Source organism: Chrysemys picta, chromosome 1 (assembly GCF_011386835.1).
Source record: "Chrysemys picta bellii isolate R12L10 chromosome 1, ASM1138683v2, whole genome shotgun sequence".
NCBI classification, from domain to species: Eukaryota; Metazoa; Chordata; order Testudines; family Emydidae; genus Chrysemys; species Chrysemys picta.
The window spans coordinates 291501360-291528663 of NC_088791.1; the positions used below are offsets into that span (position 1 = coordinate 291501360).

Here is a 27304-nt window from a genome sequence, read left to right on the forward strand (position 1 = left end):
AAAATTTCCACTTGATTTATTTTCATAATAAACCAATTAAAAATACAAAAGACAAAGAACCCAGGTTCAGTAGGGTTCTGTCATTTAAAATTTTGTCTTTAAATACAAATTCACTCTGTAATATGAATACATATAACATTAGACCTCTAAACATAATGATCTTATTTGTATCTATCAAAAATTGCTCTATGGAAACAAATTAGCTGAAAAACTTTCTTGTGAAATTAAATGTACATTATTTACAATTGAAAAAGGAACTCATAAAAGTATTAATCTCAGAACACTTGCATAATTGTATACATTTCACTGTCCCCCATACAAAATAATCTGAAATAGAAAGCAAGATTGTTTAACTTCATAGCCACAAAATAGTATGAAATAATTGCACCTGTAGCAATGCCACTAATTTCTGTAATTAAGTATATTTGATGTGTGTATATAAAAATATAGATCTGGCATTGTCCATTATTGGTATATGTAATTGCTTTATGTATTCTCTTAATGGGAGTGTATTTTTATTTTGCACACCCAAATGTCTGTGCTGCATAAATGCAACAGGAGGAAGCTTGGTTGCCACTGTCCATTATTCAAAGTAAAATTTGACATAGTTCATTGGTATGCAATAGGTATTTGGTAAACTTGATAAGATTCCCACACGGAATGAAAATGCTGTTCTGTAGAAAGAAACGGTTGTTTCAAAAGTTAAATGACACATTTACAGATTAAACAGAAAATGTTATTATATGGTATTGCAATGTAAATTAGCAAGACTGAAAATGCATAATATGTAAGAAATTTGGAACTTTTGGCAAACAAAAAAAATCAAGAGAAAGTCTTCATAGTATAAAATGCATGTTCCTTCATGCTTGTGTTTTGAAAAACGAGTACTATATATTTTTATATTTTATAACATTTAGCAATTAACAGAAAATCAAAACTCATTCTAATGCATGACTTCTAACAATTAACTGTAGAAATTAAGTAGCTTTGTAACATCTGCTTCAGAATCAAATCATATATATATATATATATATACACACACACACACAACTGTAAAGGTCCCATCACATTTTTGAAAATAATCATCCACAGGGATTTTTTTTTGTTTATTAATATAAATTGGATTCCAACTGTTCACTTTCCTGTTTCACTTGCATGTTAGATGGGAATCCATTTGAATTGGATACCACCATCACAAAAGGCTGCTGCTGGAACCTCTGCTCTGACTGCTCAGTATCATCTGTTGTGTCCTCTTCTACCTCCTCTTTCATCATTTCTTGTATAACAGTCTGTTTAGTTTCTGGTGCTTTGATAACTGAAGTGATCACTGTGCCAGGTGGATGAGCAACCATCTGTGAATTGCTAGGTGAAAAAGTTACCACGGGAGTAGTAGCACTGAAGGATGAAGATGAAGCCATATTGACTGTTCCATTGCAAATGGTCTGCACATTGCTGGTGAGAACCTGTTGAACTTGGGCTGGGCTAAAGACAATAGATGAAGAAGAAGAGACTGGCTTCTGAGACTGCAGCATGACATTTTCTTTAAGTACTGTCATTGGCTGCGAAGTAGGAATGGCTTGGAGAATAAATTTTTGGGATGTTGTTGCTGATGCTGGATCTGTGCTGGCTATCACTGTTGTAAGAGGCACTGTCTGGAGTGTTACAGTATGCAACTGCTGGTTTCCAGGTGAAACAACCACTGGCACTTGGGCTGGGGTCTGTAAAGTCCTATTAAGATTAGAAAACAGGAAAATGTTAGAATGTTCCCAGATCTATTACTGAATGAGTGTTTTGCAACACAGGCTACTTAAATTATTAATTTGGAGGAGAAAGGCAAGGGGGACTACTGTCCTTCCAGCCACAGAAAACTGGACTTGATTCCAGTTGAAACCCATCAGCACCTACCTTCTCTCCACATACATGCTTTCCTATAGTAAGTAAAATAAACTTAAATCCATCCAAAATATGAACTTAATATAACTGACCCTGCAGCTGTTGGGGCCAGCAGTGTGGGAGCAGCTACCTCTACTGTATTCTTTGCCAGTAGAGGGAGTTCTACTCACTTTTTCTCCATTCAGCAGCAAAGCAAGTGAGCGAACATCTACAATGGCCCTTGTTGAGCCCTCTCAACTCAATCACTCTGTGTCAGGCTTAGGTGGCTGAGCCCAGAAGATTCCCTGGGCAAGGCCTGCTTTGTCTCCAGCCTCAGACCACTGCAGCCAGTCTCCACTCAAGCAGTTCCACCCCTCCACATATCCTTCTCTCCTTTGAGGGAGGGAAGCAGTGCCAGTGGCTCCTTCCCTATGGACTTGCCTACACACTTTTTTTTAAAACCTTTACGGTTTGTGCAGAAAACCACAAAGTGACGTATCTTGGAAGAAACATTTGGGGATGCACCCTCAATAACTTTCACAAAGTGAAAATACCTACAATTCATTGCCAGCTAACTCAAGGTAAAAACTCTAGTGTGACCACACTTTAGGAGTCCCCAGCACCTCCATGGAGATGAGGGATGTGACACTGCAATTGGAACAGCTTGGAGGAAAGGTGTTGGCACATGCCACCAGGAAAAGACTTAAAATCTGACGGGGGGGGGGGGGGGGGGGGGGGGGGGAAAGGCACTGACACAGCTGTTACCACCCAAGGAGACTACTCCTGGGGGAATTCTGCACATCTGAGAAGACGAAGAATTCCTCTGTCTTGCATAATTTTGTATTTTCCTGCATAAAAAACATTTTGCCTAAGAAGTGCTGCAGTTTTTGCTTTTGCCTCTGGTGGGCAAAAGACAACAGCAGCACGTCTTAGGCAAAATGTATTTTATGCGGGAAAATACAAAATTCTATGCCCAGTGCTGCAGAATTCCCCAAGGAGTAGAAGTTTATCACAGAACCCTGTCTGCGGAGCCAGGTTAGGACAGCATGGGGCACACAGAGGTATTGGGGGAGAGGGGTCACAGACTGGGGTTCAGAATGGCTAGTGGGGGGGACAGACGGGCATGATCTCAGGAGCTAGTGGGGTGACAGCGTTGAGCATGGGGAGGGGGTCTGCAGAGACCCACAGGGATGGGGCAGACATGCCTGACTGAATGGGAGAGGTTTGGGGTCAGTCAGGGTCTGCATGAGGGAGGTGTCACAACTCCCTAACAATCCCTGCCCCCCAAAAAACCTTCTCCCACCCACACCCAACACCCTCCAGGTTCACTCCTAGGCTCCTTCTCTCTCCCTCAGCTCCTCCATTACACCTGACTCCCCCAAGTCTTTGCACTGCTTCTGACATGTGCAGAAAATATAGTTCTGTATTGTAATTAAAATGAATTACACAAAGTTCTGTATTAATCTATGTGTCAGAAAATAAATTACCAGAATCTTTGTTCGTTTGGGGGATGTACTGTTACAGATGTACTTGCTGACAGATATTTTGAAATAAATTATCAAAATAATTGAAACTGGCATGATTATATTGTGTTATTTTGACCCAAAAATGCAGAATTTTCAAATATTGTGTGCAGAATTTTTATTTTTTTAGCGCAGAATTCCCTCAGGGGTAGGAGATCCCGCTGGGATGGAATGTTAAGGCAGCTACTGCAGCTTTGAAGAGCTGCTGCTGAAGTTAATATCTGAGCTCCAAAACATCCAATCTGTGGCCATATATGCAAAGTAATGCATATTGAAAAACATAATCCCAACTATACATATTAAACAATGGGGTCTAAATTAGTTGTTACAACTCAGGAAAGAGATCTTGGAGTCATTGTGGATAGTTCCCTGAAAACATCCCCTCAATGTGCAACAGTAGTCAAAAAAGCAAACAGACTGTTGGGAATCATTAAGAAAGGAATAGATAAGATAGAAAATATCATATTGCCTCTATATAAATCCATGGTATGCCCACATCTTGAATACTGCGTGCACATGTGGTCGCCCCATCTCAAAAAAAGATATATTGGAATTGGAAAAGCTTTAGAAAAGAGCAACAAAAATTATTAGGGGTATGGAATGGCTTCCATATGAGGAGAGATTAATAAAACTGGGATTTTTCAGCTTGGAAAACAGATGACTAAGGGGAGATATGATAAAGGTCTATAAAATCATGACTGATGTGGAGAAAGTAAATAAGGAAGTGTTATTTACTCCTTCTCATAACACAAGAACTAGGGATCACCAAATGAAATTAATAGGCAGCTGGTTTAAAACAAACAAAAGGAAGTATTTTTTTCACACAACACACAGTCAACCTGTGGAACCCCTTGCCAGAAGATGTTGTGAAGGCCAAGACTATAACGGTTCAAAAAAGAACTAGATTAAGTTCATGGAGAATAGGTCCATCACTGGCTATTAGCCAGGATGGGCAGGGATGGTGTCCCTAGCCTCTGTTACCAGGAGGTGGGAATGTGCGACAGGGGATGGATCACTTGATGATTACCTGTTCTGTTCATTCCCTTTGGGGCATCTGGCATTGGTGACTGTCAGAAGACAGGATACTGGGCTAGACGGATCTTTGGTCTGACCCAGTATGGCCGTTCTTATGGTCTTATACATCATACCAGCTCTTCTCTGAAGCTACTACTATATTCTCCAGAATCTCAGCTTTCATTTAAAATAAAAAAGCAAGTCTAGTTGTTATGGTTGTAAAGAAAAACTCAAAAATGACAACTGAGTGTTACCCATGCAAAGATAAGACTGCAGAGAGCCTGGAACAATATCTTTGAGAGAAATGAACTACTCTGTTCATCTCAGTGAGAGTTAACTTCAACACGCAGCAATGCTAATATAAATGCTAATGTTATTAAATTACATTCCTCAAGAAACAAGAAGGGTCACATATCTGCACTGTGAGTAACACCTCATTTTGACACCACAAGTGGATGGTCCTTGGGAGGTACCATGACTTAGCTCAGGGATCGGCAACCTTTGGCACACACCCCGTCAGGGAAATCTGCTGGCGGGCTGTTTACCTGCAGCGTCTGCAGGTTTGGCCGATCGTAGCTCCCACTGGCCGCGGTTTGCCGTTTCAGGCCAATGGGGGTTGTGGGAAGCAGCAGCACATCCCTGGAGGGACGATCAAATCAGGATGATGAGCAGTAACAGATGGGGAGAGGAATGAATGACAGTGAATTGGGGTATGTAAGTCACAAAAGGGAGAAAGAACCACACTGCCAAAGTCTCATTGTTTAATGCCCTTCTGGAGTGCTCAGATATTACAGTAATGAGGGCACTGTGAGAACCTGAAGAGAAAGATGGAATGTGGGATACTAGGAGAAAGGGAGCCAACCATGTAGTGAGTGAGGTAGGTGTGCGTGCTCATGCACAGTGTGTGTTGTATGGAACTGCATTTGTTGATGTTTACAGTAAAGATGGGCAAGTAGATTTTGTTTAACAGGCTGATTTAAACACCGAAGTCTACCAGCCCAGACTAAAAATTTATTTGCCCACCCTTACTGCAAATAGTACTGAAAAGATACCTCCCAAACTACTCAGCCAAAACCCAGGCAGCTAGAATTTTTCTAGGCTGCTCTGTTTTCTGTTATGTTTTGCTCTGTTAATAATTTTACCATTGCTACTATACTTCTTGTGCTACTGCACAAGTCTGTGAGTGGTGCACTATCAAGAGTCTTTCTGAAGCTACTACTTTTAAAAAACAAGACTATTGAGCAATACTGGCTAAGAGGAAATACTGCGGAAAAAATACAGATTCTGATTACTACTGCGGAAAAGATGAGACATGTTCCACACTCGTTTCAGCCTGCTGACAGAGAAATGATAAAAATCCATTTATTGGTTCACTGGGTGGGGGTTATCTAGTGTTGTGCAACATCACAATCACTCATCTGGAGATGAACAGTGCTGTTGCAAACACTAGCTGACAGGTGACAGAAACAAGTTTATTCATAGTGATTTATTTGTGAAACTTCTAAAACGCAAAGAAGGAGAGGAAAATCCTACAAAGATCTTGAAGCTACAAACCAAGGTAAGCAGTGTTTTAGCAAATTAAATAATGCAAGATAAAGAAAAACAGAGAGAGAGGAACTGAGGAGAATTCATTCCCTAGCATAAAAGATACTCAACATACTGATGTAGGAACAGATAATTTAAGAGGGAAAAGATGAAATTTCCCCAGATTTCCCCCACTCATCCAATTGATTGATACAATGTAAATCCAGGAGGGCTAGGGAGGTGGAATACACATGACATGCAATTTAGAGCCAACTTCAGATGCCAGACTTAACATAGATTCACTGGAGTAAATCCACTTGTACAAGTCATATCTAATGTGAAAATCTTGTTGGCATGCAGTGCATTCCACACCATTGCCTCTAGTAGACTGGCCTAAGACCTCACATCCATGGGATTCTCCCTGGTGGTCACCAGACCCCTGCACACATAGATCAGCAGCTCCAGTGTGTCTGGCTGCCTAGGTACACAGATGATGGTGGGGGAAAGGGGCACTGGATACCCTTATACTGGGCTTTAACATCCCCTCCTCCAAAGAAAGGTTAGAACCTTCCCCTTTCTTGTCTAGCACCTTGCCTAAGGTCATGTATTAAGTAAATGGTAGAGCCATAAGGCTTGCTATATAAAACAGCTAGTGCACGGCAAGCTGGGGCGTAAATCTGTCTCACAGTACCCAGCCGCACACTACCTGTCCATGTGGGCTCTGCTACCACACATTAAAAATTTCCTAGAGTGCTTTGATCTACTCTCATTTCAAAATGGAGTAGATCAAAAACCACTAGGGAACTTTTAGTGTACCATAGCAGGGTGCACACAGAGAGTTAGTGTGCAGCAGGCTAGTGCTAGGCAGATTTAGGGTTACACTATAGCTTGCCAAGCACTAACTGCTCCAACAGACAAGCCCATAGAGAACCCAATTCTCCTGACTCCCTATCTGGTGCTGTATCCATCATGCTCTCCCTTCCCACGCCTTGTTCCCACAAGTAACCTTTACGCACAAAGTCAAAAAGTTTGAGTTCAGATGGCAGAAGACTTTGTGAACCCAATAACCTGTGCTGTAGCTAAGTGTTATATCTAAGAAAGCTTCCTCCTACTCTATAGTACAGGGATCGGCAACCTTTGGCATACAGCCGCACCACTTCCCGCAGCCCTCATTGGCCTGGAGCAGCGAACCGCGGCCAGTGGGAGTCGCAATCGGCCGAACCTGCGGATGCGGCAGGTAAACAAACCGGCCCATGCTGCGTGCCAAAGGTTGCTGATCCCTGCTATAGTACCTGCTAACATGACCAGCAGAACTGTCCTGGAAAGAAAAGTAACTACATAAATTCAAACTGCTTCTGCACAACCAAAGACTCAGGTACCTCCCACTGCAAACAGCTCTGATCCTTCTTGCAGGAGAAATTAAAGCAAACAGCAAAATAGAATCTGAGATGGTCTTTTCCCAGCTGCAGGAAAATCAAGTCAGAGTGGAAAGCTATGATCATAGCACCCTTCCTAATGCATTTATGATTGGGCCAAATGAAATCAAGAAAAACCAGCAAAAAGAATTTATGACATTTTTGGTGAAAGCCTGCAGAGATCACATCAGCCTCAAGAAGGGATTTTCTCTGCCACCTTTAAACATGGGACATAGTCCAGCATGTACTCAAAAAACAAACAAAAGCCACCTGACACAGCCACTCTTTGCAACTAGTAATCTGTCGCCTACCTTTAATCTCTCTTTTTTGGGGAGCATTATATCAGTGGCTATTTGATCACCAGTATTTTAGACTCCTAGCTAGGTTTCCCTTTGGGATAGGTCAGAGACATTACTGATTAAACTGATGGAGGATTTCCTTAGATCATAGGCACCGACACCCACCGGCAGCCAAGCACCCCGCTCCAGCTCACCTCCGCCTCCCCACAAGCGCACCATCCCCGCTTCTCCTCCCAGCGCTTGGGTAACAAGCTGTGGAAGGGAGGGGGGAGGAGCAGGGACGTGACACGCCCCGGGGGGAAGGTGGGGAAGAGGCGGGGCCGGGGTGGGGATTTGGGGAAGCGATCCAATAGAGACAGGGAGGGGGCAGATTTGGAGCAGGGACTTTGGGGAAGGGGTTGGAATGGGGGCGGGGCAGGGTGGAGTCGGGTCGGGGTCAAGGGCAGTGGGGGCTCGTGGCGCCTATGCCTTAGGCCACGAACAGAAGCAAAGCACCTATGGTCTAAATCATATTAAACTGGCGTTGTTCATTTCTTCTCACATGTCCCAGAGGACCCTGATGAATAGCTGCTCCTCTTCCCTGAGGATACTCACCTGTCACCACTCTTATTCAACATTTACGTAAGAACAAAAGGCGCTGATGTGAAATGCTATGGTCTACAATGACCTCAGTGTGCTGACTTCACCCAGGTCTGCAGCTCTTTCATATTCATCGTAGTCAGGGTTGTTTCCCAGCTGGCTTAGCATCCGAAAGAAACAGGAACCTGTACGGAAAGCAGCTGGCTCACGCTAAATCTGGGTAGGACAGTGCCATTGCCCTCACCTTGGATAGTTATTTACACCTGAGCAAAGTGAGTATGAAGCGGGTTCAAAATGCTATCAAATCAGATTGGTAGCATTTTACACACTTTGCACAAGTATAAATGACTACACATGGTACAATAAGCATGATGAGGAAAGTATTTTGATGAATTGTCACCCTCTATAGGTAAGTCTACAACAGGCAAATCTGCACCTGTTTTTCAGCATCACTGTAACTGCACTCACGCTACCAGTGGATAAGCTGTACTGTTGACAGGGCACAGGCATTTTTATCACCATATCATTTTATAATTAAAAAGGCCTACAAAGTTTGGCTAGTGTAGATATTTGAAAGGTTCCTGTCCTCTTCAGGTCAAGGCAGTGACTGTTTTGAGGTCCTGTTGAATTAATCACTGCTCCTGAACACCTTAAATAGTGGCTAGAAACAACATCTTTCATCTTTGACTATCAGGAAACTGTGCCCTTGTCTCTAGAATGAGGAGCTAGCCATGGTGATTGAGACTCAGTGACTTCTCGATGCCAACTGGCAAAGGGATATGGGGTGCATAAGATTTTACAGGGATCCCCTGGGTTGGATATGTGCATAATAATTCACAAAAGGGTGGCATCTGAGGTCTCGGAGCCGTCATCATGGTGAAACTTATGTAGAGATAATATTTAAGGCGTTATGTATCTAAACTGAAAATTATATTACTAAGGCAGGTAACAGGTTCCTTTCAGGCAGGGGGTGGCGATGCATATCTCCCTGTATCATCATTGTGTGCCCAACAATGCAGGCTTATTTGCATGCTGAGTCAGATGCTGATTAAGAGATTGCGAAATCTACAAGAAAGCAGTATACAGGAAAAAAACCAATCGTCAGGGGGAATCCTGCTTATGAATAAGGACAATGGATTGTTTTGATATATCTGGGGGTACAGACACCCTGAATCTTTCTCTGAGGAGGCAAGCTCACAGCACAATTTGTCTCATGAATGGAAGATCACAGCCAAGCCTGGCTGTAAAACACTGGAAGAACTTGGGTGATCATTTCTCTTCTAGAAGTCTCAGAATGGGTGTTATGATTTTTATATGTAACCATTTCTTTCCAATACTTCTACTTGCTATCACTTAAATCTTTATATTTAAATAAACATTTAGTTGTTTTCTCTATAAATATATATCTAAGTGCTGTGTGTCAAGAAGAGTGGTGATGTGACGTGAAACTGGTAAGCTGGGGTGTGCTGCTTCTTTGGAAGCAGCGAATCTGTGAGCATTGCGATTGTCCAGTGGAGCAGGCACTGGACTCTCTAGGGAGACCCACAGAGGCCTTGAGGGCCGGGATGTGCCTATTGCTAACCTGTACAATGACAACGGGGCTAGCAAGGCCTAGAAGGGAGTGCTTGTATTGCCCGTGGCTGGTGGAATCCGGGAGCTGACCCCTGGCAGGCACAGACCAGGCTTCCTCACTATAGGGCAGGTGGTAGTGAGGTGCCTCCAAATTCTGGGCACTCCAGAGAAGCATCAAAGCGATCCATGCTCATGGCAGCTCCAAGCTGGACTACTGCTACATGCTCTACCCTGGGGTTACCCACAAAGGTCAAGCTGCATGATGAATCAGCTTCAGCTTTTATCAACCCACCTAGTAACTCAGTGGTTGGCAACCTTCGACACGCAGCCCATCAGGGTAATCTGCTGGTGGGCCGCGAGACATTTTGTTTACCGTGACTGTCTGCAGGTATGCCTCCCCCTTCCCCTCCCCCCCCCCCCCGCAGCTCCCAGTGGCTGCGGTGCTCATGATTCCATTCTTTGTACATTATTAACATCAGAACCTCTCTCCACCATGTCTGAAACGTTATGTCTGAAATCACTACTGCTTGAAGATTAAAAGTAAACTGAAATAACGTGAGTATGTGTCTGGACCCTTTACCGTCTACTTTTACCATTACAGGTCCCCAATTACTCCTTCAAGTTCCTTTGTACACAAATACACATGGATTACAGTAAGTTATTCCAGTTGAAAATGGACATAACTATTTTACAAATGTTAAACAGAGATTCATGTGAATATTGATTTTACTTAAGTGACCAATATTTTATTGAAAAAGATTTATAATTAGAATGCTGATCCACAGGAACATTTTTATTTGTGTTTAGTCATTGAAAACACCTGGTGCCAAATTCTGCGCAGTTACACCAGTGCAAACCTCTGCTTACTTCCATTGTATCAGAAAAGAATTTGGCCCATGGGGTTTAGGTATTTATATCACACAAGAAGTCCTTTCATTAAGAGAAAAGTAAAATAGGTAAAGCAGCAGTTCAAACAGCTTGAACTAGTCAGAAAAAGTTCTATTCTCTTTAGGCATAGGCTAAATTAGATAAGATTTTGGTGCACTTTAACAATTTTTTCCCTCCAAAAGCTTCCACATCTAACTCTTTCCTCGCTGCTTTGTTAGATTTCTGTGGGCAGGACAGTGTATTGTCTTCTTGGTAGTCTTGCAAAAAGCTGTTTATGAGAAGCTAAGAATTCCCTAGGGCCTCATTCTATGCTGTTGGTAGTTTATTACTAAACACTAATGTAACAAAAAGAAGCTATAAATGATGATGGAGAATGTGAAGTTGACATAGTCTGCCTTGCAGCTGGTGCAGTCATTTACACCTATGTAACGCGGGTGCACGGGGTGCTGAGAGCCATTGAACCAAACTGTAAACCCTGTATATAATGGAAACCACTTCAAACCAGGGGGTGTGGCAGCACCCCGAGTACCAGCACTTATGCGCAGGTGTAGAATGCTACCAAATCTGAATTTTTAACTCATTTACACATTTTATACCCATTTTCTACAGGTACAAACAACTATATTGCCTTACACCTTTGGAAAAATTAGGCCTTATGTTTTTAACTGCACTTCAGTTTGTAGTATCTACTTTTCTTGGAGAAAATGGAAAAGGTCATGACAGAAGAGCTGCAGTCCTGTCCCTGGAAAGTTCTGTCCTCAGCTGGGAAAAGAACTGACTAGCTACAGCCACGTTTAAAAAAGGACTGTCAGGCACAAATCTAGTTTGACAACAGTTTTCAAACATGATTATAGCTAATATAACTACTGTGGCAAACATAAGCAGTTTTGTTTGCTTAAAATAAGCCCATTAGCAGAAACCCTGCATGCTACAGACTACCCCTCAGAAGGCAGCTGGAAAACATTAAAGAGGCAACTAATTTAAACCTTAAAAAAGGAAAAACATTTCTACACAACAGGTAGATAACCACATGGAACTCTTGCCACAGGATATTACTAAAGCTAAGTGCTTAGCAGGATTCTAAAGAGGATGAGACATTTATATGGATAACACAATCCAAAGTTGCATTAGGCAGGATAAAGAAATTAAAAAGAATAGAAACCCTCATGCTTCAAGGTATAGGCCAACCACTAAATGGTAAGGCTCAGAAAAACTTCCACAGGGTAGGTTGTGTCCATTATGTGGTTCCTTGCACCTTCCTCTTACTGTCTGCTGTATGTGGCATGTCACTAGACTACCTGGACCACTGATCTGATCCTTGTAGGAGGTTCCTACAAGGCAGAGATGAGTGTGGGTATAAACTGATATAGCTATAAATGTATATGAAAAAAACTGTTTTGAACCTTACTAGAGAGAGACCCTAAAATGTACATTTCAGAAAAAAATTAAGTAAAATCAACCCCATCAAAACTCCCAAGACTGCCCTGGTAAAACCTTACAAGGACATTTAGTTTTTTGAATTTGGACCTGAGATATATCCTAGACCAATTGTAACCAGCCTGGAACATCCAGTGAATTTGTATGGCTCATCAGTAAGGCCGCGAGTTTGTCACGGATTCCGTGACTTTCCAGAATCTCCATGACTTCTGCAGTGGCTGGTACACTTGGCCCAGGAGCTGCCTGAGCAGTTCATGCTAGCGTTACTGCTACTTCCTCCTTTTCTCCTTTAAAACTACTGCCCACAGTCCAGTTGTGAAATATTTTAAACACAACAGGATGTTGAAATAGCAACATTCAGTTTTGCAACTTTTGGCTGCATTATTGTCTTTGCTTCCCTAGCTTCCTGATTAAATCTTGCAGATTGTTCAGGAAGTTTTTGCTAGGTAATCCTGAAATGGCTCAGTATAGGCATCTTTCTTACTCTACAAATCGCTGTACTATTTCCCTATTAATGTTTCATAGCATTGGTCTCCTGACTTAGGTGTCACTGCGTGACCTCAGTCATTTATTTCTTCATTCATGTGCTTCCTCTATATTATCTGAGTCACTTTTTGAGACTGATGAATAATGAAATTCTTCGTTATCTCTGAAGTCATATTGTTATACAGCATTTAATGGCTTTGCAATTAGGCTTTAAAGCTCTCTGGTGTATTAAGGAATATTAAAAACATACAGCACTAAGAGAGACTAACTCTAAATTGTCTCTCACTTTTATGCTAAATGTTAGTGTTTAATTCACTACACTGCAATTCAAAACTTTATCTTATTTGATATAAGTAAACTTCCCTCAAAAGTTGCTTTGTCTTGTGGAAAACAAGCAGCCATCTACTTTTTTTTAAATCTACTTTCATCTACTTTCTTTTTTAAATCCTGCCAAATTCTTCATGATTACATTTATCTAAACTTCTGGATCAGATGTACCTTTCCTCTCCCTTAAGTGCATTTTGAAATGGTCCTAACATACGAGCTTCACAGAAATTAAGAATGAAAAAGAGTGTTAAAATGGACAGCATGAACTTGAAAATCATAATTCTATTTTATTCACTAATTTTAAAGATAACTTATTAATATAACTGACATATCAGAGAAAAATGTTTTTTAGATTTGTTTACTTTGTTCATTTGACAACCCTTTGGACATAGTTTCACTGATTGCTGTTTCCCCTTCATAGTCCATCGGCTAGTGAATTTCCCCTGATTTATGTGGGTTTTTCATATAGCAACACGGGAGAGAAAACATTTTTGCAATTTTCTTCCCTTTCCTAAATATACTGTCTTAGCAGAGTACCCATTTTACAATGTAACTGAAAAACCAGACCAATTTATTGATCATTCACACTGTGTTCATATCACAATAACTGAATTAAGAGGAAAGCAATGTGGCAAAATAGAAAACAGCCACATTGGATAGTGAAAATGTTCATAAATCAACTTCCTTTACATTTTCTTACCTTATGTTCTGAACAGAGGAATGTAATGTTTCATCCTGCATGTTACTAGTTACAGTTGCATGTCCTTCTGTGATGGATTGCACTGGCTGCATTACATGAACTGTCCGAAAAAGCTGAGTTGGATGTATTGGCTGTGCAGATTGCATTGTCCTCAAAATGTCAGATGCAAAACCAGGTATCTGCTGTTGTACAACTTCCACAGGCTCCTTAAGTTTAGTAGACTTAGAGTTCCCTGTTGTTTTTAGAACTGTGGTGGATCCTCCTCTTGTTCCTGTGTTAGAAGATGCTCTAGATCTGCCTGATTGGTTTCTATTAGTCGCAGTTGTTGACAATAAAGCGGAATCTGAAGACTCGGTACTGGGACTCGGATCCTCATCATCTATGTAGATAAGATCTTTTGGCATTTCTTTAAACTGATACACCAAGCGCTGACCTTCTACTTTAGCCAGTATACCTCTTTGGTAATAGTATCTGTTCAAAGCAGGCACATACATCAACAAGTTATATAGCAAAATTGGCTATGAAAAAAGACAAATCATCATCAGCAATGAAGTGGAGGGGTTTTTGTTTATAAAGCGAAATAACAATCGCTGCCTATTGACACTTCCTCTTACCCTTCTTTATGCTCAAGGATGAAGACATATATATCACTCACAGCAACTTGCACTTCATGATATCAATATTCCTATTTGTTTTATCGCAATGCCTAGTGTTAAATGATACTTTGATAATCCTGGTAAAATAGCAATATCTTGACTCAAATCTCCCATCTTTGTCAAATATTCAAATTCTTTCTTTACTAAATAAAGTGCATAATATGTAGAATATATAAAGAGCTAAATTACCTATCACTATAGGGTTCTTGTAGACCAAAGGGGAGAGGACAGGTAAACATTATTTTCCATTGTGTTTACAAATTGAGTTACAATAAAGGTGCAAAAAGAGAGAGGGTTGGAGGGGAAGAGAGGAGAGTGCTTTAAGCAAAATTATTATTTTTATGACAGTAGTGGTTAGAATCACCAAACAATAGGGAATATGTTTAAAAATTAGGCTTGCATCCATCTATGGTTGTGTAATTGCTCACCTACTTTGCACAAACTTTTCTGTATGAGCAAGTTTCCAGTTTGCACAGGTACTCATATATGATTAGATGCTTTTCTAGTCACATATACATGCAAATTGGGGAAGTATGCACAGACCTGAATTCTGCTGGGGTGGAACACTCTCATATCTTGGATTTGAAACTGGGTCATTTGGCACATATTAAAGTTTATACAATTAGTCCAAATAATTTGATGGTCACCTTTAAGTTTAGTTTACAGGAGTTTTTTGTAAAGGCTTGTCACTCAGACTTTTCAGTCTCCTGAAACTCTCTGTGCTTGGTCTTGAAGAAGTATTGGCTACTCAAATCTTCCTACATTATTAACTACTGTGGGAGATATATCAGTTAACAGTAATGCTTTGGGTAACTGACCATGGAAATGATTGTATTGAATTTAGAACACACTATTAGTTTTCCAATAGCTTTTACAACAGCAGTGAAGATGCTTCATTTGTAAAGGGTGTCACTAATTTTTGTAGGTTAGGGATGATCTACCTCTATTTCTTTAAATGTGCAAAGCATTAAAACCACACTCCACACAAGTTGTACAGCTTACTATATATAAATCAGATATTTTGCCTCTTCAGTAAAGTTGCATTCATTTAAAATAATCAATCCAATATTATCCATATTAAAGAAGTGTAAAAAAATCCGGACCCAATAAAAAAGAAAGCTCTGAGTTTGCAGGATTTCTACAGAATTACATATACTTGCACTTTAAGCACTTTGTAAAACCCACAAAACAAATTTCTGCCAATAAAGCAAGTTTCACAGATTTGTCACTGGACAGCAGTGTATATCCTAATCTTTTTTTTAATCTTCTACTGTATAATTTGCTCTGTAGAAACTTTAAATTAAGCTTTTAACTTTTAGATTTCTGTAGTGTCCCCCACATCTCTTCTCCATCCCCCGCCCCCCAAAAAACCCAACAGCTTCATATTTCAAAACTGGAGCTCATCTTAGGAAAAAGCCCTTCACAGTTGTTAAACAGATTACAGCAAGCTTTCAATACATGAAAATGCTGTGACAAAAATAGTCAACAATTAAAAACTCACATACCTGAGAGCTCTGCCCATTGTTTCATAATTCATATCAGGTTTGTTTTTGTGCTTTCCCCACAATCTGGACACAGCCTTGGAATCTACCAGTTTAAAAATGCCCTTTTCTCTTTGAGTCCATTTGATATATTTGGGACACGTAGCTTTGTCCTGGAGCAGTGCTAAGAGAAACTCCCAAAGATAAATTGTATTTCCTAAAATAAATAAATAAAGCCTTTCAGGAGATATAAACTCCCCCAAATGCATAGTTATATTGATTTCTTAACTTTTATTTAAGTCACAAATACAACAAAACTCCAGGAACTGAGTGCCTGTTACTTTCTGAACAGACTGTAATTTCACGTTGAGAATTCCTACACGTGACTGTCCTTCCATTCCAACTGAATTATTTCTTAACAAAACATTATTATTTTACCATCTTTGGCTCTGAATCAGCAAAGAGCTCAAGTCCAGCCCTGTTCAGCAAAGCAGTTAAATATACACTAAAATACCACTATAGTGATTGGGAATTAAGCGGGTGCTTAAGTACTTTGCTGAACTGGGGCCCGCAAGATCATAGAATCATAGAATATCAGGGTTGGAAGGGACCTCAGGAGGTCATCTAGTCCAACCCCCTGCTCAAAGCAGGACCAATCCCCAACTAAATCATCCCAGCCAGGGCTTTGTCAAGCCTAACCTTAAAAACCTCTAAGGAAGGAGATTCCACCACCTCCCTAGGTAACCCATTCCAGTGCTAAGTAACCCATTCCAGTGCTGATGATTCTTCACAGGTTCAAGATATCCTTACTTGAATGTTTTAACAATTACATATAATACGTGCAGTAAATAATAGCTTATGCCATGCCAAACAAGAAAGCAATTGAAGCATATTAGGGTCCATTGGCAAAAACAGGACGATTCTGCTGAATAAAGAACAGGACTACTTGTGGCACCTTAGAGACTAACAAATTTATTAGAGCATAAGCTTTCATGGACTACAGCCCACTTCTATCCGAAGAAGTGGGCTGTAGTCCACGAAAGCTTATGCTCTAATAAATTTGTTAGTCTCTAAGGTGCCACAAGTACTCCTGTTCTTCTTTTTGCGGATACAGACTAACACGGCTGCTACTCTGAAATCTGCTGAATAGTTTACTATAAAATAAAATGATTCATGCTATCAAATTATATTCTGTTAGGTGTTGGTTTTGATTTTATTAAGGGGGGGGGGAATTGGGCTAGCACAGGAAGGAGTACCAGGGAACTTTCTCTGACACCTTTCTTCTGGTGGCTTCACTTTTTTCTTAAACAAGGGGACGGCTCTTCCTGCCACCCAACTGTAAGCTTTGATCATCTTATGCAGATTTAAAAACAGGCAGATGGAAAATGTTTCCAAATATCAGCTGTTGAAGCAACAGCATCCCAAGAAACACTACTACAATGCAAAACATCCCTCTAGACTTGACCTGAAACAGAGCAGTGCTTGTTGCTGAAGCTGAAGCTGAAGAATGAATTATTCCTCCCAGAAACTGAGTATCTTCCAAAGGGATTTCCTGCACTCCTCTCCCCGCTTTAACAGAAGGTGGCAACCATGTCTTCTGAGCATGTGGCAACACACGATTTATTTTTGCATAATGAGAAAGCTGGTAGGCTTCATTCTTATGTGGCACATTCAATTTTCAATTTAAAACACTGAAGACAAACATTCTACTCAAACCATCACACTTACCCTTTCCATCTTTGTTTTTCTTTTTCACTGATATGTTTGGAGTTGTCGTAGGGGATTCAGGACGAGAAGATTTGGACTTTTTCCCTGAAATGAAACCACTATTACGTAAATTTCAACAGAAAAATGTGATCTGGAAAAGAACATTAACTCATTAAATAGCTCAGTTTTTTATATTTCCTTCCCATCTCAACACTTACATTTCTTCTTAATGGCCCATTCCTCTAAAGTACTGAGCACTCTCAATGCTCATTGACGCTAACAGGTATTGAGGGCACTCCACATAGCACTAGTCAATTTAACTGGTCTTGCTTCAAAGATTTTACCTATTTTTCAAAAGCTAGATACATAAACTATCTACTTCTGCTTTGAAATCTGTATATTTTTTGTCCATTTTAGGGCATCTAAAGGCAATTAATAGTAGTTTATTCATCTTTTTAACTGTATTTTTTAAATCAAAAGGCTAGATAAAATACACAGCACTGTCTTGTCTAGCTAGCATCGAAACTTAATTTAGAGACAAAAGAAGATTCTTTAGCTCTTTACTATATGAGAAGAAAGCTCCATTGATAGCAGTGGTCTGCACTGCCATGTGAGGGAAACATTCATTTTCAATCCTAAAGTCTCACACATTTGGCCTGCAGTGGCTAGAAATACAAAAAAGGAGGGTAGAAGCAGCTCCCTTTCATTGCCCAGCAGTGCCATCTCCAGCCAAACAGAGCCAAATAGGTTCTGAAAAGCATCACATCCTTTTTTAGACAGAAAGATGGTGGCTGTGTTTCAAGGCCCCGGTGAAGAGTGGGAGGGAGGAGTTAAAGCTCCTGACAAGAATGAAGAGCGTTCCTTTGAAAAAATGAGAGATCAGCTATTCGAGTAGGGTCAAAAATGAAAATCTCGCATATATATTTCTTAACAAAATCCAGAATCTGTTTCTCTATTGCTCCCCATTCATTTAGATGCCAGTTTTTATAGCATTGTGTTTTGGTCCTGAACCCTCAAGACTGAGTTTTTCTGGCAAATACTAGGCAAATCAGGTTTCCTACTTACCCCCTTGGGCACTTTGGCAATGTCTAGGCACAATGAGGATTTTATTTTATATATTATCTCTGCTCTGCTGAGAAGCAGCATAGTCCAGTGGATGAAGTACTGACCTGCCACTCAGAAAATCATGGTTCTATTCCCAGCTCTACTACTGACAACATACATGACCTTGGGCAAGTCATTTTATAGTCCCTCTATTTACCCTCTGACCCTTTCCCAAAGAGTTTCTCTTGCCTGTGTAGCATGCAAACAATGCATCTGCACAGTGCCTAGCACAACAGGGCTCCACTCTTGGTTTGGCCTCTAAGTGCTTCCATAATACAAATAATAAAATAACTCTGTTACAGAGTCAAGATTTTCTCATTGTGAGGAATTTTCAGATTACTTTGTGATTAAACCTACTCACTTCTGGACTGAGCTGTCAGTTTCATAGTACCAGAGCAATATCTTCAGGGTTCAAATGCTCTGCAATTCAGCAAATGTTGCTCACTGAGATTTTGTAGGAGCTGAGGAACTCTGAGTTTTAGCCCATGAAATAGAACCTCATCCTTTACTGGTTGGTGAAGGCCAGCTCGGCCTTCTGTTGGCCTGAAATGTCAATATCCCCTTTGGCAGCGTGGGTAGGCAGGATACCAGCTGGGGGGTTTTTGGAAGACACTGCAAGGCCTCTGCTCAGGCAGCCATCTTTTGACAATGACAATCTTGCTAAGTATCTATATTTGCATGATCTTCATTCTGGAAAAAGCTTTGTTGAAAAAGTGTGGTGAGCAACTCTGGCAATATTTGTTTTCTTCCCCCAGTCACTTAGGATTCAGGGCTGGGTATGGGGCAGAAACTGTACTGATCATATTGCCAAGGATGTCATCATAGCTATCAACAAAGATAACTCTTTTGGTCATGGGTTCTTGACCTGGGGGGTCACAACCACCCTTCGTTTCTTTATGGCTAGATGGGGGGGGGAAGGGGAGAAATGGGTGAAGTCCTGAAATATTTCTGTTGTCACATGAGGTCAGTTTATGACAAAGGTTGAGGCCCATTGTTTTGGATCTTTAATTTAACTGATTGCTGAAATGTCTGTGGTCCCTACCAGGGTTAGATGGAGACATCTTGAATAGCTCAGCTACTTTTGTGCAAGAAGTCCTATAAGATTGCTTTGAGTGAATGCTCTTCTGCCCTGAGGGCTCAGTCAGATGGGGTGCTGAAGGATTCCATCTTGTGTCCTTGCCTATACGAAATGTATGCAAGCACATTGAGAAGGAGAGCGAGGAGACAGACTGCAGTGCCTTTAGTAAACTGAGAACGCCAGCTCCACATCAACATTGGTCTGATTTTGCCAGGAATTAATTAAACTGGGGCTTGAGTGAGAACTAGGTGGCTGAGGTTCAATCCAGTCAACACTGAGGAAATGTTTGGTAGTTTAACGAAACAATCAGAAGAGCTGACTGTACCGTATCATAGCACCTCTGATCGAGGGAAAATCTAAAATTTGTTTAAACGGGTTAGCAATTTAGGGGGTCTCAGATCCTTGGTTGCTCTAACAGTTGTAGCCAAGAGTGCGCCCTGCTGCGCCATGCCCTGTCGCCTGCATCTACTGATGGCAGGAAGGCTGTGGCCCTTAATTTTGGAAACAAACTATGCTGCTAAAATAATCCGTGCCTGTCTCACATCAAGCCTAGACTATTGCAAGGCATTCTACTTGGACGTGACTATATCACGAGACCATCTGGAAACTGAACTTACTACAGGACATGGGTCCTTGCTTACTGAGTGATATATCACGTAGAGCACATAACACTGGTACTCTGTAATCTGGCCAGGTGGAGTTTAAGATGTTGGTTTTAACATATAAAGTACTGGTTTTCTGAACCATATTACTCCAAAATTGATGTCTGACATTATCAACATTGCAATCAGTGAAGACACTCAAGCCATCATTCCCCTGGGCAGTTTCCTAATGCATAATAATATATGGAGATATACCTATCCCATAGAACTGGAAGGGACCCTGAAAGGTCATCAAGTCCAGCCCCCTGCCTTCACTAGCAGGACCAAGTACTGATTTTGCCCCAGATCCCTAAGTGGCCCCCTTAAGGATTGAACTCACAACCCTGGGTTTAAGAGGCCAATGCTCAAACCACTGAGCTATCCCTCCCCATCAACTCTGGAGCATTTCCCCCTCTAATTCAACAGTCTGAATTTGTAACTCTTCAAGGTATACTAGAAAGCTTGATCAGATGTTGGGTAATTGATATTACTGTGTTTTTGTATAAGCAGTTCAGGATATGTGTTATTTTTATTTTTGTAACTCTATTTTAACAGCTGTACAAGTACCTAGATCCAGCAAATTAATAAGAAATTTAAAACAAATTAAACTACAAATTCCATTCAATCATTTTTAATAACAGATAGCCCAATGAAGCATGCTGCTTTTCCCCATTTAGATGCTTATTTAGCTGGACAGATAGCAGCCTGCTTAACAGACTCTGTAAGCTATCTATTGCAAACCATGTTGTGATAAATGCCAGACCACAGATACAAAAACACACAACTATTGGAAATTGAGACTATTATAACAGTTGTGACAGTCGGGCTTTCACAAAAAAGAAAGACAACTTAGCTCTTTTCTCATTTTCTTAACAGAAACATTCTTCAAGCCAAACAATTCTCCAATAGCTTCCAACAAAGACTGCAGGGTATTTTTAATCTAATGCTAAATAAAACAGAGTACTTTTTTCAAATCTGTCTTAGGTAAATTAACTAAGTTAATAGTATAATGCTTGAGGTACCGCAGAAGCAACTACTATAACACTTAAATGACAAAAGGCCTTACAACTTACAGTGTGGTTCGGCTTTAAGAGTGACTCTATAAAGATGGCATAGCAAAGATCCATGTTTTGTGAGGAATGATGATTCCATATGATCTGTCCCAAGTACTATTAGAATCTGAGCACATTTGCTCAGTTTACAAGTATCCTGGAGTCACAGGGTCTGGTCTATAACCCAGCCTGAAAGTGACCTCTGTAGTATACCAGGCCCTAAGAACTCTCACAGTTTCACAGGGGCAGGCCTGTGGCCTTCACGACTCCCAGACTTGACCTTTGGCACCCACAATCCCAGTCTCTTTCCGTGGAGCCCTGTAATGAATCCAGCCAACCAAAAGCCCTATGGGAGGCTTTACTCTACCCCTTCAGGGCCCAATGCTCTCAGTGAGTACTTACAGTGACACAGGCGACCTTTTCAAAACAAGGTAACCATTTATTACTATGGCACACTGAATCTGAAAGTTGTTAGGTTAACACAGAGAGGCAGAAGTTAAGCCATAATCCATCCTGGTCAAACCAGTGCCACAATCAGACAGCCAATCTCTGATGTACTCGATCTCTGGCTCTTTCTTTCTCTTTCTTTTGTCTTCCCCGGTCCAACCTCCTGAGCCCACCCTTCTTCCAGTCACCTGACACTTTGTTCTCCATCTCAGTTCTCAAGTCCTGCCTGCTGGCAAGTGTTTGTTCAGTTGTTGGGACATCATCTCTGTCTTGCTGGATTTGAGTCAGTCTGACCAGCTCTTGGCATGACTGTATTTATTCCCCACAGACAGCAAGGCCATACACATACACATACCTCCTGCCTCCTGTGCTGTTCCAGAAGCAGTGTCAACCCTTTTGCATCCACTGAATAGCAATGCAATATACAAAGGGAAACTAGGCATGCCTAGGCTTCAAAAAAATACTACAGAAAATTTTCACCTTGTCAAGTTCTTTTCCTGAACAGCTAGCTGAGTAAACTTAGTTTATGTTGTCTTGATGCCTTTATGTAGCTCCTATTAAACAGCTGTTACATATACACAAGGAGAAGAAAGCATACCTCTAAGCATTTTCTATTCCAAACTCTCATATCCTGTGAACTTCTTACCTTTCTTCTTCTTAGGCTGCTCAAGTTCTGGAGTGTCTGATGATTCAGCATAAGAGTCTTGAACTTGGTGAACCTCTACAACCTCAGGGATCCCATCAAGTGTGACCGATACATGGGTAACAGGAGCAACAATAATTTCATCTTCAGATGTACCAAACATATTTGCTTAGGGAAAAAAAAAAGATGACATTATCAATGCTTTTTACAGAATTAAATACACTTTTAAAAAACACTTCCAATTATAAGGAAACATTTCTATAGGTCAAAGTATAGACATCATAATGTACATAAAATTTATTATTATAATTAAGGTCTTCACAGCAGAAAAGGTCAGCCCACAAATGAACAAGTCTGTTCATGAGGTTTGTACATGACCACACATCATAACACGATGTAGAATAATTTAATACTTGCAACAGAAGCTAAGGTTGTGATCACAACAGAACATGGCATTTTCATTCATATCTAAGGTAGCCTGCATTCATTCAGTTACTTTGCCAACGTGAAATACAATACCAATAACCAGATAAACTGTAGCATTTCAGCACAATATTACATTTAAATCCTCACACACACATCCTATTTTATTTCCCTTTCTTTCATAACCTCCAATGTCCAACTCTGACACTGATTAGCCTATGCGATTCCCTATCTGATTCCCTAAGCTGGCATGTTGAAGCTACCAACAAAGCCATCAAGTCTCACCTACCCACACCTTTTTATATTATTTGTATACATATAGGAAAATACACAATATATTGAGTTTCTTCAAATTTTACTTATAAACATGGCTCATATACATTTGATTTACTACTGTTAAACTCACTTATTCTTTTTTCATCCAACATAGGATCAGGGGAGTCCATATTGAGAAGTGCCTCAGCAGCTTCAATAGTTTCCATGGTTTCATCTCCATTATGACAAGATGCTTCAACTGAAAGCAAGACAAAAACAAATCATTTGTAACAAGGTGAAGCCTGGTCTGAAGCTTTACTGGTATTTGTTCCTATGCATTTTTTTTTATAACCAGTACGTCATATCCACATTTAGCTAATACACACTGTTTACAAGGGACATCATCTTTGGGGAGGAAAAACACATTAGAAGTATCTTCATATAGTTAAAGAACTACACTTTTAAAAACAGTTTTTATAAACTATGGTATATTCTACCCCAGCTTTGTCTCTACTGTCTTCACCCATTGATGAAGTATGAGCAATAAGTACTCCCCTGGCTATAAGCTCTGAAAAGAACTAGAGTAGTGGTTTTCAAACCTTTTTCTGGTGACCCAGTTGAAGAAAATTGTTGATGCCCGTGACCCAACAGAGCTGGGGATGAAAGGTTTGGGCTGTGGAAGGGGGCTCTGGGCTGGGCCAAGGATACTGGAGGGGGCCAGGGCTCTCGGCTGTTGGTGCAGGCTCTGGGGTGGGGCCGGGAATGAGGGGTTTGGTGTGCAGGAAGGGGCTCCGGGTTGGGGGGGGGGGGAGGCTCAGGGCTGGGGATAGGGGCGGTGGGATTGGGGGGCGGGCTTACCTCAGGTGACTCCCTGTCAGCGGCACAGCAGGGGTGCTAAGGCAGGCTTCCTACCTGTTCTGGCACCGCAGACCGTGCTGCGCCCCGGAAGCGGCCAGTAGCAGGTCTAGTTCCTGGGCGGAGGCTCACCAGCGGCTCTGCACGGCTCTCGCCCACAGGCACCTCCCCCCAGCTCCCACTGGCTGAAGTGGGGGCAGCACGTGAAGACCCATGCCCCCCGTCTAGGAGCCGGACCTGCTGCTGGCCGCTTTCGGGGCACAGCATGGTGTCAGAACAGGTAGGGACTAGCCTTCCTGAGCCGGGAAGCACCACCAATGGGACTTCTAATGGCCTGGTCGGTGGTACTGACCAGAGCCACTGCGACCCAGTGCCTTACATTCCACGACTCAGTACTGGGTCGCGACCCGCAATTTGAAAACCACTGAACTAGAACACATAGTGTATTCTGTACCATGTACTTAAAAAACTGCCAACTTCTTTCTCTGGTGGACCAAAGGGAGCAAATTCCAGAATAAAAAAACACTGCCAAGATGCCATGTGGTTCAGGGTGCAATCCAGACCAGTGAGGGTCCTCCAATCCTGGGTGTCTTAATGCTTTGCTGCTGTAGCTCCCAGTTTAGGATGCTCACAAGCAGCCCACAAGCATGCAGGTCACACTGTGAACTGTCTGTGTGCTAGACAGCCCTGGTTCAGCAGCTCTGACCCCAGCAGTCTGTCTACAGCCCCACACAGACTTCTACCAGCCTTGGTTACAACCAGCAAGGTGACCCGCTACACACTCCCAGTCCCTGATTTCCCCAAAACTGTGTGCTCTGCTATGTCCAGCCCTTTCCCTGGACAGTTCAGAAAAATAACAGGGTTTATTTGTTCCTCTAAAGAGGCAAAAAACAGCTTATTAACTTAACTGAGGTAAATACACCCTTCAATTTAAACACAGCACCATAGTAAAAGTAAACAAGTTTACTAACAATAAGAAACCGGCTAAGTGATGCCAAGTAAAAGGAATAAAGACAGAAAGGGTTACAAGCAAATAAAAGTGAAGACACGCATCTAAAAGTCTAGAACTTAATCCAGAAAGTTGCAGGCTTTGTTCAAGATGGTTTCTCGCCTATATGCAGTTTCCAGAGACTTCAAACTGCCCCCCTTTGTTGAAGGACCCATCCTTCTCTGATTGCAAGAGCTCTGTTCCCTTGTGTCTGTTTAGTGAGGGATGACAAAGATGGACATAAGAACGGTCAGACTGGGGTCAGACCAAAGGTCCATCTAGCCCAGTAGATTGTCTTCCGACAGTGGCCAATGCCAGGTGCTCCAGAGGGAATGAACAGAATAGGTAATCATCAAGGAACCAGCCAATGGGACATGTTGCCTATTTCCAGCTTCTGGCAAACAGAGGTTAGGGACACCATTCCTGCCCATCCTGGCTAACAGCCATTGATGGACCTTTCCTCCATGAATTTATCTAGTTCTTTTTTGAACCCTGTTATAGTCTTGGCCTTCACAACATCCTCTGGCAAAGAGTTCCACAGGTTGACTGTGTGTTCTGTGAAGAAAGACATTCTTTTGTTTTAAACCTGCTGCCTATTAATTTCATATTGTGACTCCTAGTTCTTGTGTTATGAGGAGTAAATAACACTTCCTTATTTACTTTCTCCACACAAGTCATGATTTTCTAGATCTCTATCATATTCCACCCCATCATCTCTTTTCCAAGCTGAAAATTCCCAATCTTATTAATCTCTCCTCATACTGTAATAAGCCCCCTCCTGCACACCGCACCCCTCCTACATCCCAACCTCCTTCCCTGAGCCCCCTCATACACCGCACAGCCCTCCTCTGCCCCAATCCCTTGCCCTGAGCCCTCCCCCACACCCCAACCCCTTGCCCCGGCCCTGCATACAATTTCCCCACCCAGATGTGGCCCTCAGCCCAAAAAGTCTGCCCACCCCTACCTTATCTGAACCTTTTCCAATTCCAATATGTCTTTTTTGAGTTGGGGCAACCACATCTGCACGCAGTATTCAAGGTGTGGGTGTACTGTGGATTTATATAGAGGCAATATGATATTTTCTGTCTTATTATCTATCTCTTCCCTAATGACTCCAAACATTATGTTCGCTTTTTTGACTGCTGCTGTACATTGAGTGGACGTTTTCAGAGAACTATCCACGACTCCAAGATCGCTTTCTTGAGTGGTAACAGCTAATTTAGACCCCATCATTTTATATGTATAGTTGGAATTATGTTTTTTAATGTGCATTACTTTGTGTTTATGAGCACTGAATTTCATCTGCCATTTTGTTGCCCAGTCACCCAGTTTAGTAGCTCTTTGCAGTCTGCTTTGGACTTAACTATCTTGAGTAGTTTTGTATCATTTGCAAATTCTGCCACCTCACTGTTTACCCCTTTTTCCAGATCATTTATGAATAAGTTGAATAGTACTGGTCCCAGTACAGACCCCTGAGGGATATCACTATTTACCTCTCTCCATTCTGAAAACTGGCCATTTATTCCTACCCTTTGTTTTCTATCTTTTAACCATATCTTTTACTGGTCCATGAGAGGACCTTCCCTCTTATCCCATGACAGCTTACTTTGCTTAAGAGCCTTTGGTGAGGGACCTTGTCAAAGGCTTTCTGAAAATGTAAGTATACTATATCCACTAGATCCCCCCTTGTCCCCATGTTTGTTGACCCCCTCAAAGAATTCTAGTAGACTGGTGAGGCATGATTTCCCTTTAAAAAAAAAAACACATGTTGACTCTTCCCCCAACAAATTATGTTCATCTATATGTCTGACAATTCTATTCTTTACTATAATTTCAACCAGTTTGCCCAGTACTGAAATCAAGCTTACCAGCCTGTAATTGCTGGGATCACCTCTGGAGCCCTTTTTGAAAATTGGCATCACATTAGCAATCCTCCGGTCATTTTGGTACAGAAGCTGATTTAAATGATAGGTTACAAACTACAGTTAGTAGTTCTGCAATTTCACATATTGTAGATAAATCTCTGATAATTTTCATATGACTTTACATTGTGCCTCTTCATATAACCTTGTGGTGGGTCTACCCACGGATGACCTCTGTTTTCATGGGACTTTGTATCAAAGCCTCATTTAGAAACTTTGCATTGCCCTTGGTATAATATTATAGCCCCTAAGGATAGAATAAGATAGAAGAAAATTTTCTTTTTGCTAGCAGTAGAACAAGAGCTCTCCCCCCCCCCACTCTTAATCAATTGCCCTGTTGAATGAATGAGGTGTGGATGAGCAAGGCATGGAAGGCAGCACCTCCAAACAGCCTCAACTGTTGGAGAGGGGCTGGG

At 41.4% G+C, this 27304-nt stretch overlaps 1 protein-coding gene across 7 annotated transcripts in view; it reads right to left on the bottom strand.

Moving 5' to 3' along the window:
- The window catches only part of ELF1 (E74 like ETS transcription factor 1), a 140388-nt gene continuing 113084 nt past the window's right edge, over window positions 1–27304 (bottom strand). For all 7 annotated transcript variants that reach the window (XM_005301471.4, XM_005301472.4, XM_042842680.2 and 4 more), the window contains 6 exons: window positions 23275–23382; window positions 22449–22613; window positions 17502–17585; window positions 15798–15990; window positions 13637–14107; window positions 1–1728 (listed from right to left, as the gene is read on the bottom strand). In XM_005301471.4, the coding sequence (XP_005301528.2) occupies window positions 1110–1728; window positions 13637–14107; window positions 15798–15990; window positions 17502–17585; window positions 22449–22613; window positions 23275–23382 (1640 nt within the window). In that variant the 3' untranslated portion in view covers window positions 1–1109. The remainder of the gene's footprint in view (window positions 1729–13636; window positions 14108–15797; window positions 15991–17501; window positions 17586–22448; window positions 22614–23274; window positions 23383–27304) is intronic.